General features: G+C 39.9%; 1 protein-coding gene across 15 annotated transcripts in view; it reads left to right on the top strand.

The window, feature by feature from the left end:
- TNRC6B (trinucleotide repeat containing adaptor 6B) overlaps positions 1 to 16,608 on the top strand; it is a 243,984-nt gene that overhangs the window by 110,593 nt on the left and 116,783 nt on the right. For 2 of the 15 annotated variants that reach the window (XM_072843865.1, XM_072843863.1), the window contains exon 1: positions 9,076 to 9,291. The exons of 12 other annotated variants lie outside the window; for them this stretch is intronic. In XM_072843865.1, the coding sequence (XP_072699966.1) occupies positions 9,287 to 9,291 (5 nt within the window). In that variant the 5' untranslated portion in view covers positions 9,076 to 9,286. Of the gene's footprint in view, positions 1 to 9,075; positions 9,292 to 16,608 lie in introns of those variants that run through there. One more of the 15 variants, XM_072843867.1, reaches the window with a different exon arrangement.

Here is a 16,608-nt window from a genome sequence, read left to right as displayed (position 1 = left end):
TGAGAAGGAAAGAGGCTGTGGTTTTTATCATATGGGTTAAGAGTGATGAAAATACCTTGTCTTTGCACACATTATAAAAATAATTGGTCATTTAGAACAAAGTTGGAGTAGTCACACTTCCTAATTTCAAAATATATTACAAGGCTACAGTAATCAAAACAGTGCAATACTGGCATAAAGACAGGCAAAAAGATCAATGGAATAAAATAGAAAGGCAGAAGTAAATACTTACATATATGGTTAAGTCATCTTTGACAAGGGTGCCAAGACCACTGAATGAGGAATGAAGGAGAATCTTTTCAACAAGTGGTGTTGGAATACTGGCTACCCAGTTGGAAAAGAATTAAGATAGCCCCTTGTCTCACACCGTATATAAAAATAAATTCAAAATGAATTAAAGACCTAAGCTTTAAGACCTAAAACTATAAAACTCTTTGAAGAAAACACAGGAGGAAAGCTTCCTGACATTGGACTTGGCAGGGATTTCTTGGGTATGACACCGAAAGTACAGGGAAAAATAGAACAGTTAGACTACATCAAATTTTTAAAACTTTGTCCATCAAAGATACAATCCATAGAATGAAAAAGCAACCTGCAGAATGGGAGAAAGTACCTGCAAGTCATATATCTGATAGAAGTTAGTATCCAGAATATGTAGAAAACTGCAACTCAAGAATAAAAAATCAGATAACCTGATTAAAAAATAGGCAAAGGGCTTGAATAGACATTTTTCTCCGAGGATACATAAATGGCAAGTAAACATATGAAAAGACACTTACCATCACTAATCATCAAAGAAATGCAAATCAAAACCAGAATAAGATGCCATTTCACATACATGAGGATGTCTACTATAAAAAAAAAAAAACCCACAAAACAAAACTCTTAAAACATCAAAAACAGAAAGTGTCAAGTGTTGACAAAGATGTGGAGAAATTGAAACCTTTGCATACTGTTGGTGGGATTATAAACTGATGTAACTGCTATGGAAGACAGTATTGAGATTTCTCAAAAAATTAAAAATAGAACTACCACATGATCTAGCAATCCCCCTTCTGGATATGTATCCAAAAAGAATTTAAATGTTTGCATACACATCTTCATAGAAGCGCTTATCACAGTAGCCAGGAGGCAGACGCAACCCAAGTGTCTATCAGCGGATGAATGGATAAACAAAAGGTGTTATATACATACAGTGGAGTATTGGCCATGAAAAAGAAGGAAATCCTGTCACATACTACAACATGGATGAACTTCAAGAATATTATGTTAAGTGAAATGTCAGTCATAGAAAGACAAATACTAGATGATCCCACTTAAATGAGGTATCTAAAGTAGTCAAATCTATATGAATAGAAAATAAAATGGTGATTACCAGGGATGGGAAGGGGGAGAGGAAAAAGGGAAGTTGTTTAATGGGTATAGAATTTCAGATTGGCAAGATAAAATAGCTCTAGAGATCTGGAGATCTGTTTCACAACAATGTGAGTACACTTAACACTACTGGACTGTACAACTGGTTAAGATGATAAATTTTATGTGTATTTTACCAGAAGAAGAGGAGGAGGAGGGGGAGGAAGGGGAAGGGGAAGGGGAAGGAAAAGGAGGAGAAGGAGACGGAGACGGAGAAGGAGAAGGAGAAGGAGAAACACATTGCAAAAAAATATATATATAGAAAAACCAGAAAGGGAGATCATTTGGGCACAGTGCCAGGATCCCCTCCTAGGGCTTTGGGAGAGCCCCATGAAAGTGAGGGCTCCTAAAGCTTCAGCTTCCTTAGCTTCATACTAAAGCATCTGTTTTGACCATTCCAGTCCTTTCCTTCCTTTGAAGTCCAGCTCCACTGATCTGTAGTGTCTCTTTTCTAACTCCTCTACCTCTTAGGCTGGAACCATACAGTTAATAATGTATCTTATACTTTTTTGTTGATTATCCTGTGTACATGTTTATATTCTTCCAATTAGAGATTTTTAAGTGTTGTCTTCTTTTGCATCCTTTAAATACTTAAGTTCGTGCTATTCATCCATTTATTCCTTTGCTTATTTGTTTGGTCCTTCATCCAGCAAACATTAATTGAATTCCTCCTATGTACTAGATCCAGAAGTAAAAGCCACATAATCTGCCATTAAAAAGCTCATAAGATTAGAAGGGAAGTTATGAAGTAAATGGGTGATAACAGTAATAGGGCATGAAGGTGCTACCAAAGAGGTCTGTACGGGGAGCCAGGAAGCACAGCGGACACCAGACTCAAACTGGAGTATCGAGAAATTCTTCCTCTAAATGCAAATTAGATTTCTGAGGTTTGGTTCTAAGGAATTTGAGAATTTTTTTAATGTTCCCTAAAATTAGATTTGCTAGCATTCTAATTTCTAAATGTAATAAGAGTATAAATGCAAACATTCTCTTTTCCAGCTAGAATCCAAATATTGGGATTCTAGTTGTGTTGGAGACTCCAATGTAGCTTTGGCTACTATTTCGACCTTCTCATTTTGTTGGGGTTAAGAATCCTGAAAAACTTAGCTTCTACATTTATATTGTTTCTAGTCAGCCTTCATCTTTGCCAGCATTTAATAGTACTGGAAGTTGTTAAGCTTAGAAGAGTCTTTACCTTTCTCATGTTCTCTCCATGGTAAACTCCTACTCATTCTTTAGACTCTGTTCAAAATCTCATCCCCTGTGAAATATTTTGTGACTCTCCCAGCAGTTAGGCATAACTGTCTTCTATTTCTGTTATTTAATTATGGCACTTACCATGCTATTTTCTTTGTGGGGGGCGGGGAGGTGGGTATAGGGGAAGGAGAGAAAGATTCTTAAGCTGGCTCTATGCCTGATGTGGAGTCCAACATGGTGCTCGAACTCATGACCCTGAGATCATGATCTGAGCTGAAATCATGAGTTGGACGCTTAACCAACTGAGCCATCCAGGCGCCTCTACCATGCTATATTTTAATTATGGATTTGCATGACTCTGTCCTTGAGGGTGTTAAAAATCATCTTTGTGTCCCCGAGGGCCTGGTTCTAGCACAGTATGTAATACATGGTGGATGCTTTAAATTTTTTACAAAAATAAAAAAGGTTCCTGACAGTATGAATAAATGGTGAGTCTAAAATTTGGAGTCCTGGGGATCCCTGGGTGGCTTAGCGGTTTGGGACCTGCCTTTGGCCCAGGGTGTGATCCTGGAGTCCCGGGATCGAGTCCCGCATCGGGCTCCCGGCATGGAGCCTGCTTCTTCCTCTGCCTGTGTCTCTGCCTCTCTCTCTCTCTGTGTGTCTATCATAAATAAATAAATAAATCTTTAAAAAAAATAAAATTAAATTTGGAGTCCTATTTTGGAAAGAGTTGATTGGCCTTACTATATTTCATGGTCACAGATTTCATTCTTAACAACAACCATTTGCCTTATAATAGAATCTCTTGTACCTTCTAAATCTCTTCTGTACTTTTCTCCACCTCTCTTACCTCCACCTGGTCCCTTCTTCACCTACACGGCCACAACTGCCTTCTAATTTGTCTCTCTGCTTCTGCTCTTAGTCCTTTATAGTGTATTCTCCATGTATGAACTAGGATGAACTTTTGAAAATACAAATCTGATCCTGTCTCTCCTAAAGTGGTGATAAGACCTCTGTGGGTCCTTGAAATGCATCCTTCGGGAGGTTTGGGGGACTTTGCCCCACTTTACAGGAAACTTATTAAGAGGCACCCACATCTCATATTAAACATGTGGTTTCATTTATTTTTGCTATCCCATGTTTAAAGAATATTAATAATTTTGCTACTGAAGTTCTCCTACTACAAATAACTGACTTAATTTATAATTACCTAAAGTTTTTTAGCAGCATTTTTAGAAATTTTTGTAAAGAGAGAATTGTTTTCAAATGTAACAAAAATTGTATAAATCTTAAATTTAACAGTGAATGAAATTCCTGGACCTACAGCACCTGGGTGGCTCAGTTAGTTAAGCTTCAGACTCTATTTCGGCTTAGGTCTTAATCTCAGGATCGTGAGATCGGCCCGGGGTTGGGCTCCATGCTGGGCGTGGAGACTTCTTAAAAAGGAAAAAAAAAAAGAAATTCCTAGGTGGTTATATTTTGAGGACATTTAAGCATTTATTAATTTTTATGATTCTAATTTTTTGTATTTTTGACTTGTAAATATATTTTTTCAGGTCCTAAATATTTTTCTAGGCCCCCGACAAGCTGGTAGACCCTAGTCATTTTTTTTTTAATTTTTATTTATTTATGATAGTCACAGAGAGAGAGAGAGAGAGAGAGAGGCAGAGACACAGGCAGAGGGAGAAGCAGGCTCCATGCACCGGGAGCCCGACGTGGGATTCGATCCCGGGTCTCCAGGATCACGCCCTGGGCCAAAGGCAGGCGCCAAACTGCTGCGCCACCCAGGGATCCCCGACCCTAGTCATTAAGTGGAGTATAAGTAATGGATAAAATAGTGCCATTCAGTCTCCTTTAAAATTCTGTGACTTTCCACTATTCTTGAAAGAAAATCTTTACTGTGGCCTGCAAGACCCAGTGTGATCTATTCCCTTAAGACCCGGTGTGATCTAACCCCTCCTACCTCCTGAGGATCACCTGCTCACATGCCCTAGGCTTCTGATCATTCCTCTTGTTCTTTTAAAAACTCAAATAAGTTGCTTTTCAACTCAGCTTTAATGCCCTGTCTGAGATAAGCCTTCACTAACTACCTTACCTAAAGTGAGCCTCCCTCAGTTATTCTTTATCCCATCAAACACTTTATTTCCTTATCAGTGATCTCTTTCTCCCATAAGGACGTTGGCTCCACATGGACAAGAAACCTTGTGGTATGGCTTACCGACTCAACTAGTGGAGTCAGGCACATATAGAAAGCATTTAGCTTGGGATCCCTGGGTGGCGCAGCGGTTTGGCGCCTGCCTTTGGCCCAGGGCGCGATCCTGGAGACCTAGGATCGAATCCCACATCAGGCTCCCGGTGCATGGAGCCTGCTTCTCCCTCTGCCTGTGTCTCTGCCTCTCTCTCTCTCTCTCTGTGACTATCATAAAAAAAAAAAAAAAAAAAAAAATTTAGAAAGCATTTAGCAAATACTCGTTGAACAAATAGATTTTATTTTTTTTTCATAAGTATTTTTTTTTAATTTATTTATTCAGAGAGAGAGAGAGACTGAGAGGCAGAGACACAGGCAGAGGGAGAAGCGGGCTTCATGCAGGGAGCCCGACGCGGGACTTGATCCTGGGTCTCCAGGATCAGACCCTGGGCCGCAGGCGGCCCTAAACTGCTGCGCCACCAGGGGTGCCCATATTCATAGATTTTATAATTTAACCATCTTTATATTGTTAGTATAAACCCTACATGGCCTTAGTGAACTGTTCTCTTAAAACTTCTGAATTCTATTTGTTGATATTTTACTTAGGATTGTTATATTTGCCTTCACAAGTAAAGATTGGTTTATATATATATATTTTTAAATATTTTATTTATTTATTTATTTATTTATTTATTTATTTATTTATTTATTTATTTATTAATGAGACACAGAGAGAGAGAGAGAGGCAGAGACACAGGCAGAGGGAGAAGCAGGCTCCATGCAGGAAGCCCGATGTAGGACTCGATCCCAGACTCCAGGATCAGGCCCCGGGCCAAAGGCAGGTGCTAAATCGCTGAGCCACCCAGGGATCCCCCTGGTTTATAGTTTTATTTTTTGTACCATCTCAATCCAGACAGATATCAGGAATATGTTAGTCACATAGAAGAAATTAAGAAGCTTTCCCTTTTGTTTCTGTAAGTTTGGGAACAGTAGGGATAACATGGAAATTATCTGTTTGATAGAAGTTTGGTAGATTTCACCCAGAATACCATTTGTGCCTGATGTAGTTTTAGTGGCTACTTCTCTGAATAGCTTACAGATATCTGCTATGGGTTTTTTTTTTAATTTTTAATTTATTTATGATAGTCACACACAGACAGAGAGAGAGGCAGAGACACAGGCAGAGGGAGAAGCAGGCTCCATGCACTGGGAGCCCGACGTGGGATTCGATCCCGGGTCTCCAGGGTCACGCCCTGGGCCAAAGGCAGGCGCCAAACCGCTGCGCCACCCAGGGATCCCAAGACAGAGAATCTTAAGCAGGCTCCACGCTTGATCTCACAACATTCACAAGCCCGAGATCATGAACTGAGCTAAAACCAAAAGATGGATGTTTAACCAACTGAGCTGTCCAGGCGCCCCAGTTCATTATTTTTAATCTTGTTTTCTAATAAAAATATTTTGGTATATTGTCACCAAAGGTGCCAACTTTGAAAGATAACACACATTTGACTGTATAAGTTCTGGTTTATTTGTATATAAAAGTAAACTTTTTTGTTACTTTGCATCCTTCCCTTGTAATAGTACAATTAAAAACACTGTTTAATGGCTAATATAAAAAAGTACAGCAAATATATCACAGAGTCCAAAATGTCTGGAAATACGGTGAAAATAATGTGTTTATTTCAGCTTTTTCTTCAGATGAGCAAGTAGACTAATTGCTTTAAAATTAGAGGTATCTCACAAAACAAAGTTGTCTAGAGGTTGAAAACATTGATCATAATATTTGAAAATAGAATATTTTGTTTCATAAATGTGTTTGTTTATGACTGACACAGTTTGTTTATGTCTGACTTTTCATGCAGCTTGTTCAACACAAAGTAACACACACATATATGTATATATATTTATACAGTAATATTCTGCATTGGGGAATGGAGACTTAGCAAAATTATAAAGAAACCATGTCCATCACAAATTAGAACAAGGCAGCTATACAGTCTCCATGCATTTTAACATGTTGAGCATGCTCCACGTAAGTAAGCTTTCCGTAACTCATCTGGAAGGTCTTGGAAGGATAAAAATAGACTAAATATTCAAAATTTCCATCCATTGAGTTTCCTGCTTTTGCCTACATCTCAGTTGTCAGTCTAGGTCTTGGCTCTTGCTCCACTCAGGGCTTCAAGAAGACCTGGAAGTGGTGGAAGCCTTTTACACCATAAATATTCAAGCCGCCAGGTCATTGAGGCATAGGCTCCCCCTGCCCTGAAACAGCTCCTCTCCTATTCTTCTGTTGGAGTGGAAAAAGCAAAGGAGGGAGGCTGTATGAAGACCCAGAAGCCAGGATGACAAACCTGTGGGATTTAGGAGGGGGTCATAGGTTCCTTTTCGAGGAATGTCAGGCTTACAGAATCCATGGGGTCTCTGCTGGATTGCATGTCAGATTACACTTGGTCAGCCTTGTTCATTTGGGAGACTCACTGTGGATCCCACTTTTTTTGGCTTTTAGAAATAGATGGAGTCTTGACAGTCACCAGGCACTTTTGTCTGCTTTCTATCATTTTAGTTACTTTATTTCCAAAGCAATCCTTAGAAGAAATAGATGGAAGTGAGTTTCTAGAAACAATATGACTTCTGTTCTTTATATTTGGATGGCAGATTTCCTCCTGCCTAGCACTACTGAGTGGAAGTCTGAGGAATTCATTCATTTGTTTATTCACTTATGTTGGTCCTCAGATGGCAGTGAAGGAAGATGTGGTGTTTGTTGTTATAGACACTGGGGAAGATCACCAATAGGCAAATTCTTATGCAGATAATAAATTGTGATTATGACCAACGCTATAAAGAAGTAGTAAAGGATGTTATGGGAGTGTTGAATAGGAAGACCTGGTCTCCACTGGAAGGGTCAAGAAAGCCTTCCTGGGGTAATGACTTACTTTTGAGATGGTAAGGATAAGATGAACAGAACTGCTAAAAGAAAGAAGCTAAGTGCAGAGTGTTAGAGCGGAAAGGAACCCAAGATACCATCTAGTGATGTCCAATCTTTACATTCCAGTCAGAAAACTGAGCCTTGGGAGGTAAAGGGATTTGCCTAACTAAGCTTGCACAGCCTGATGGCCCCAGGGCTAGAGATACAAACTCAGCATGTCTTTCTTAGGTGGGTATAAATAGAGAATGCCAGGCTTCCTGCATGGAGCCTGCTTCTCCCTCTGCCTGTGTCTCTGCCTCTCTCTCTCTGTGTCTCTCATTAATAGATAAATAAAAAGGTGGGGAGGCACCTGGGTGGCTTAGTGGTTGAGCGTCTGCCTTTGGCTCAGGTCGTGATCCCGGGGTCCCCGGATTGAGTCCTGCATCAGGCTCCCAAGAGGGAGCCTGCTTCTTCCTCTGCCTATGCCTCTGCCTCTCTTTGTGTCTCTCATGAATAAGTAAAATCTTTAAAAAATAATAATAAATTAAATAAATCAAGAATGCATATAGCTAGAAGAAGGGACTTAGAGATGGGAAAAGCAGGTAGGTCTTAAATTCCGTGCTTACTCTTGTCAGCTGCAGAACTACTTCCTCAGGTGGGAGAGGAATTTAAAGAGGGTTGGAATCTGCCCTATCCTAGAGAAAGTCAGCTTGCTAATGCCGCAGCATGGCTTTTATTTGGAGTCAGGGAAGGACGTACCGAACACATATACACCTGAAACAATAAATGTGGGCTTCATCTGGGAAACCAGTCCCTATTCTGCTTCTGTCTAGCTGTGTGATTTAAGTCACTTAACGTCTCTGAATTGCCAGTTTCAGTTTATACCTGGGTATATCTCCTTTTAGTCTTCTCCTATGCATTTTAGGAGCTTGTCAGAGATCAGATGTGCCCTGTATTTCACCTTAATCTTTAAAAACTAGTCTCTTCTTTGGCTAAAACATTGTTTAAGCCCCCTTTTAAAGAGCAGTTTGCCAGCCCATGCTTGCCCAAACATCTAGAGAATAACTGCAGCAAGCAATCCAAGCTCCAGGATCTGCAAGAATCGTTAGCAACTGAGCATATTTCTATAAACCAATAAAGGTTTTTATATTTTGTTCATCTGTTACCCTTATGCTGTTGCCACTTTCACATTCACTGTGTGTAGGCGGAGAGTATGAGATAACAGCCTTTCACAAATGAAAGTGAGTGGAAAAGGGCTGCTTTCCCTTTAAGGCAGTTTCAACCCCAGCTCCCTCCCCTTTCCTGATTGACAAACCTACCCGAAGTCACATGATCCGCCTCTATTTGAAGGTCACAAAAAGCTGCTTCCTTTAGAGACAGAGGGGGAGAGAGAGAGCAAGAGGGAGAGTGAGTGAGAGAGAGTTAGTTCAAGCCAAAATGGCCGACAGAGTCTCTGCTGGTTTCTGAATATTTAAAATACAAAAAAACAGATAGACAAAAAGAAATCATTTTTTGGACCTTTTTTCATTTCCATTTCTACCTTGTATGCCTCAATTTGCTGGATTTAAGCACTGCTGCACTTTATGAGGTTGGTAAATATTTTCAATTTTTTTAAACCAATTGATTTATATGGATCTTGTCTAACCGTTTTCACTAGTGCTGTTGCAAATGGACATTTGTCTAGCATGGAGACTGGCTTCAGACATTTCGTGAATCTGTGTAAATCAGACCCGTGATGTACTTTTGGTTCGGCATTTTAGAAATGGAAAAGCCTTGCTAGAATATTTAAAATTTGAAGTGATTTAATTGCACTTTTAATTTGTATGCAGATTTTCATCATCATTTCTGTCTTGCAAATAAATGAAACTACGAGTAACTGGAAAATTGATATTTAGAAAGAGGTTTTTTAAAAAAACACAGACCTCTCCCTGCCCCCTTAAATCTGCTGCAAAAATTTGCATAAATATAAATGGGTTTGCATTCTTTCTGCTGCTAAGGCCGACAAAGGATCTGGGAGGGCAAGCAGTACCACGGGAAAGCGCTTTTTTTTTTCTCCCCCTTAAAGCTAGGCCATCCTTCCTAGAGAGATGTAGAACCTAAAATAAGACCTGATACATTTTAAACATCAGGCTGGGGGCGAGTGAACACCAGGAGGTTTGGGGTTTGTAGATTCCCCTGCTTGAAAACCTCCCAAGCAATGTGTGGATCACCCCTCTTCTGCGCGCGCTCATTTGCACTGGGTCTCTGTGTGTGTTCTCAAATGTGCAGCCAGATGCGCTTTTATTTTGATCGTGGTTTGAACCAAATGGCAGGACTGTCTTGTAAACATGGTGTTTTGAAGATCGAAACAGCTATTCACCCCATTAGGAATGAGTTCTTTATCAGCTTCTCCCTGTAGACTGGCCTTCTCTGTTTCTCACAGATTACAGTTTTTGTTTAATTTCACACAGATGACCTGGGCTTTTCAGCACAAATTCAGCATCTGTGTGTGTGTGTGTGTGTGTGTGGCTGCCTGTTTGGGCCGTATATCCATTGTTGAAGTGGTCATTTAGGGTCACATAAATAGGTAGCTGTATGTATGTGTATGTTAGTTACCTCTGAAACCGTGCGGTGCCCTCAAGTTAAATTCCATTACTCCCAGTCCAGGATTCTAGGAAGCCTGGGAGCAGGGAGGGAAGAAAGCTGAAAACTTGCTTTCTCAGAGCCACCTCCCCCTATCATTGTAAGAGTGTGATGTAATGCTTCTCTTCTGGTGGGCTGAAAGGATCGTAGTTTGTGATGTGGCGGGGAAATTGCCCCCACCTCTGAGTAAATTACCCCACCCCCTCCGCACATCTCTGGCTCTAAGAGGCCTTGTTTTCTTTTCTTTTTTCTTTTTTTTTTTCCTAATTTCTATCCTCCTGATTTATGCGTGGCATACTGGCATGAGAAAGAGACTGTTCTTCTAAATCTGTTACAAAGTATAGTTTAGAAAGGCATTTAAAAGATGCAAATAGGTGGAATTGTCATATCCCCATCATTAAATATGTAGACTTGGATTAAAGCTAATTAAGCATAAATGGAATAATTTTGATCAGAAGGGAGCAGTGTTTTTGTTTCCTTTTTAATTAATCTAATTATAAGATGCTTGCTGGGCCTGCAAGTGTTAAAAAAAAAAAATGGAAGAAATGCTGGCCCGTTTTGAAAATTTGACAGTCTGGAAGAGGGTGTGTAGTGCTTTCAAAAGCTTTATTCACTGTTCAAATGGATTGGCCCCTTGTGCTGAAAATGGCCTGTTTCTTTGGGTCAATTGTGTGTAGATGAAGGGACTTTCACGCTAATTTAACAAAAAGACTCTGCATTTGAATACATAAAGATAATTAAAGTTCTCTGTCTCTAAAGAGCAAGTATTTTATTATTTTTCTAAAATTAATGTTATTATATTAGTAATGGAAATAAGTAGAAAAGGGACAATTTAAATTCAGTGTACATTTTTTGGTGATACAGGTTCAGCTTTTGTGTAAGAGGGATTGGAAACATTACATTAAAGAGGTAGTCTGGAACAAATTTGTCTCTTGAAAAATTTTTTTTACAGCTTGAATGTAAAGGAAAGACAGAAATTATCATAGTGATAGGGAGTGTTGCTTTGTGGTGGACCTAAGGAAAAATAGCTCTCATTATTGTTGTTTTTTTCTGAAAATGAAAGCGCTCATTTGGGGCTTTACTTGTTAGATGATTCATTTTACACCCATTTCCTAAGTTGGCCTTATAGAAGAAGAGTGAGAAAAACCTAAGCTTTCCATGTTATGCCATTAGCTTGTTTTTGTGGACTGTGTAAACATGTGAACGGCAGGTTAATTCAGTTTGTGGAGCGGAGGAACCAAAAGCAGGGTGCCTGTTCTCGCAAGAAGGAGAATGCTGTAATGAACATGAACAGAATGCCGTCTGAATCTTTGAAATGTTTTTATAAATATTCTTTTTTCTTAGACAGGTTGAAAAGTGAGATAAATAAGACCTGGTTTCACGTATGTTAAGCTTATGGCTCTGGTGAGTTTCAGAAGCTCAGCTGCCATTTTGGATCTAAGTTCCTGCAGAGCCAATCCTGATGGCACACCAAAACTATGGTAATTCAGACACAAATAAAAATGAGTAGTATATCAAGTGTGCAGATGGATAGTATTTAATTTGTGCCTTTTGTTGAAGTTTTCTTTCTGTTGATAGTGTGAAACGAAGCTTTAAAAACTTTAGAGATGTGGCTGATATCATGAAGCGCAGACCCAGGGATCTTAGAACTTGCATGTTATGGTTTTTCAAAATGAGATGGCGTATGCAGAGGAAGTTTCTTACTGGAGAAAACGAATATGATTCTTACTTAAAATGCCCCCCCCCCCCCAATCCATATTTCCTTTTGCTGGGTCTACTTGTGATTCTGTAATAATGTCATTATTCACAACACTGCTCTGTCTCAGAAAAAAATTGTTACAGATTCACTATTAAGATTTTACTGGAACACCAGAGAAATTGATAGCACTGATCTATCAGAAGTGGTATCTTATTTTTAAACTGTTTCTCAGTCCTTCTATCCGGGTGCCAGAAAGGAAGCATAGGCATCTTTGATATTTAGCGCAGACTCCATTCTTGTTCAGTTTTGAATGGCCGTTTGTTCTTCTCTGCCACCACTAGGACCGTCCTTTAAAAATAAACTTCTAAAAATCGAAGCAGAAACTTCTAAGGCTTTTCCAGTTCTTCACCTCTGCAAGAGACACTGAAAGAGTGATGTGAGATGATGAGGGCTTCAGGTTCTACAGAGCCGCCTCAGCAGATAACAATAGTAGGGGGGTGGTCCTCACTCTACCCATCTGCCCCATGACTGAAACATTTTGGAGAAATTTAATTTTTCTAACTTAGCATGATCACTGTTCTTCTGCATTATAAACTGGACAAGGCCGCAAGGCAGTACAGATAAATATGCTTTGCTCCTGCCCTCAAGAACTACCAGACTAGCAAAGGAAGATACTCAGATAAAGAGGCCAACACAACTTGGTGCTGTGTGCAATAGTTAGAACTAGGTACCTGGTACAGAAGTATCCTGAGGACCTGCATTAGGAGAGCCCTTATTTAAAGCAGCTAAATAATTACTCGTTTTTAGTCATCATTTGGATATTAGATTTTCATTAAACGTAACTTGTGATTTAGAGATACGGTTTTTCTGACTTCTTGGGTTGGGGAGGGGGCAGCATATGCTATTTTTTTCCTAGGATAGTGTTGTTCATGGATTTACGCTAACCACCTTCTTTCACCCCTCTTTTTATGGTTGGGGCTGGTGGTGGGGTGGGCTGGGGTGAATTGAAGCCACTTGGCCTAAAAAGGGGGTTTATCCCACAACAGTGACATTTCAACATTTTCCTTTTTCCCCTTCCTTCCTGTATCCATTCAGTAGTCATTTATTATGTCCTGGCGTGTGTTGGGTGCTGTTGTAGGTGCTGGGGGAATCTAAGAATTAATTTGGTCGGCCCATTGCCCTGAACAGCCACTTGGTTCATAAGGAAATATTCACCATCTGGTGAATATCTAACCAATCACTTTGGATTAGGACCAGGATAACACTGTAGCTCCTTCTACCTCATAGTCTCTTTGCTGAGAATCAGAAAATGAATGGTAATTTTTGCTTCTGGTAGTTCCAGAGATTTCCATTTAAGGTTGGATAGGATAGTCCCCTTATTATCCATTTTCTTTAGCCATGCAAAAGTATCTCCTCAAAATTATCTTTTAAATGATGCCTGTGAACCTTGCAACCTAAGTTACCTCCCTGGTTTCTCTACCACATCTCTCAGTTTTACCATTTTAATATCCCTTATAATTCTGTCACTATCTGAAATTACATTATTTGTCACTCCTCACAAAACCATATGCTTCCTGAGAGCAGATTTTGTTTTGCTCATTGCCCAGTCCCCAATATCTAGAACTGGGCTTTAACAGGAGTGGATGTTTGATAAAAATGTATTTGAGTTAGATCTGAGTATAAGGTCACCAGGACCAGCTATGTGACCATGAGTCCCTGTTTGTTCATCAGTAAAATGGGGATAATACACTGTTGTGAACCATAAAGGAAATGTATGTAAGAGCTGGCACCTCGTTGCCTTGCTTAGTAAGTATTTCCTTCCCCTTTGCTCTATCTCCCTTTGTTAAATAAACCAGAAACACTTTTACGGCCTCATAGATGCCTCCATTCTTTCTCCTGGCTTGCAGGATCATGAAACGTATGTGGTGATTGCACTGAGCTTCAATCTGGATAAAGACAAGGAGTGCTGAGCCTTTTCTTTTTGTTAAAAAGTCCCTACCTAAAAAAAAAAAAAAAAAAAAGTCCCTACCTACATTCCTAGGGTCTGAGGTCGTCTCTTCATGCTCTCTAGTTTCCTGCAAGCTCTGCCTCTGTGATGTATCCACATTTGCTTGGCTGCTTTTCATACATTCTGTGTTTTGCATCAAAAATTTCTCAACAATTTCAGATGAGTTGGTTCCAAGTTTACAAGACAAAGGAGAACATAAATACAGTGTCTTTTCCTTCATTGTGATTATTCTGAGTCTATACCTGTACATTTCTGTTTACTTAACCAAACTATTAATAGTTTCCATTCAAAAGACAGGTAAAATAAAAACTTAGATCAGTTACCCACTTTATACAATGCTCTCAAATAAATAATAGATGTCCTGGAAATGGCTTTCATTCATTGACTTTGGAATTTTTTTTTTAACTCAGAAAACTATCATCTGTTTACTCATTCATTCAGCAAATAATTACTGAGTACCTATTACATGCTGGATATTGGGATAAATTGCTAGCCTAGCAGAAGTGTGAAGGTTTTCCCATTGCTGAAGTTAGAATATAAATGCAAAGAAACTCGCCAGTGCTGAGTGTCGGATGATTACAAGGGAGGGACATCCAACCCAAATAGAGGTAGGTACCAGCTTGTGCAAGGGCCCTAGACGAGAGAGTACATTAGCATACCCGGAGAACCGTATGTATAGTACTTGGACGTAGTTGAAGCATGATGTACATAAGGAAAGAGATGATCTGGGAAATGAGAAGTGAAGCTGTAAAGATAAACACTGGCCAGATGCAGAGGGTCTGTAAGCCATGTTTGGAAGTCTTGATCTTAAGAACAATTAAAGAGTCTTCAGCAGGAATGTCACCTGTTCAGATTGGATTTTGGAAAGATGACTCTGGTTGCACTGTAGGAAATGGCTGGAGAGTTGAGTATAATACCAGATAGTATTACAGGCATTCCGGGTAATGGTGGCCTGAACTAGCAGTAGAGTTGGGAAGAAGTAGGTAAATCCAGAGACATTTAGGAAGATTTCACAGAACCTGAGTGCTGAATATGGGGAAATTAAAGGTGATGCCTCTTTTATCTGGCCTGGGCTACTGATGGGATGGTGGTATCATTTGCTGAGTAGGGGTCCATTCAGGAGACAGGTATGGCATGGAGATTATGCCATCATTAACTCCATCATTTGGAGTTACTGAATTATGAGACATCAGATGAAGGTCTGGAGCAATTCAGTATCTGTCTGGAGATAAAGATTTGAGAATCATAGGTAGTCCCAAGTCCTCCAGCATTTTTCTTTTTAAGTTGATTTCTTTGGTAAGCTGTCCAAAGATGGCAACAAACAGTGCAAGGTACTGTTGGTGCTATTAAGGGGACACTATTCTATAAAGAAGATAAGCCCATGTACTCCCATTATCATGATGGTTGCCATTAAAAATACCAGAAGAGTTTGAGGGAAGAGAAAGACTAATTTTAGTCAGGTTGATCATCAAAGGCTTTATGAGGACCATGTATTTGAGCTAAGCCTGAAAGTTTGGTCAGAACTGTATAGAGTGCAGAGCAGTCCAGCTGGAGGATTAGTTATGTCCAGGGAGAATTGTGATGGGAGTTCAGAGGTGTATAGGGGAGCTGAGACACCTGCTCAGTAGTTTGGATTGCTAGTAGTTTGGATGGGAGACAGAGGGGACTTGTTGAAAATGTGTTAGCAGTGCGATCAAAGTGGTTTTTGAGAATGTTAAATGGAAATGAGCCAGAGGACTAGGGAATAATTTAGAGTCATGCAGGCTAGTTGTGGTAAAAAGGGACTGATGAGAAAGGGTCTATTATAAGATTGCTATGGTATGGCTAGAAGAGGGACCAGGGACCCTGGGTTTTCAAGGTGAATGACAAGAGTCTTCAGGAGGAGTGAAGATGTACTCCAGGTCAGACATCATCCTGGGTTTAAGTCTGTGGGACTCCCAGAGGCAGCTGTTTAGCAGGCAGCTGGTAGTGTGAATGAAGCTGAAGCTTGAGAAAGAGGTCAGAAATGGAGATAAAGGATTGGAAGTCATCCACATAGACGCGATAGCTGACGCTGTGAGTGGATGAGCTCACCATGAAAGTGTAGAATGAAAAAGAGAACTGAGAATAGGTCCTTGGGGACAGGAAGAGAAAGAGGACCTGGGAAAGGATTAAAAGGAAGGTGATTGTATAGGATAGTTTGGAATTGTTGCTGAAGAGGAGGGAAGGCCTTCTCAATCTCAGAAGTGGTTAGCAGGTAGAACAGTATGTGGTTACGTTAGCATTCCCAAACCTAGTGTTGGGAGGTGTTCCAATGGGACAGGTTTGGGACTCGTGAGCATCAACCAGTAGGAGTGGAATGTGAGGGGTGCCTGGCTGGCCCAGCCAGTAGAGCATGCGGCTCTTAACCTTGTGGTTCTGAGTTCTAGCCCCATGTTGGATATAGAGATTGCTTAAATAAAATAAATTAAAAAAAAAAAAAAGGAATGTGAGTCATGTGTTAGTTTACATTTTCCAGGAGTCACATTAAAAAAGTAAAAGCAACAGGTGAAAATAATTTTAATAATGTGTACTTTATTTAACCTAATATGTGCAAT

The sequence above is a fragment of the Canis lupus genome, chromosome 11, assembly GCF_048164855.1.
Source record: "Canis lupus baileyi chromosome 11, mCanLup2.hap1, whole genome shotgun sequence".
Lineage (NCBI taxonomy): Eukaryota > Metazoa > Chordata > Mammalia > Carnivora > Canidae > Canis > Canis lupus.
Note: the sequence above shows the minus strand (reverse complement) of the source record. Positions and strands in the feature narration are given on the sequence as shown.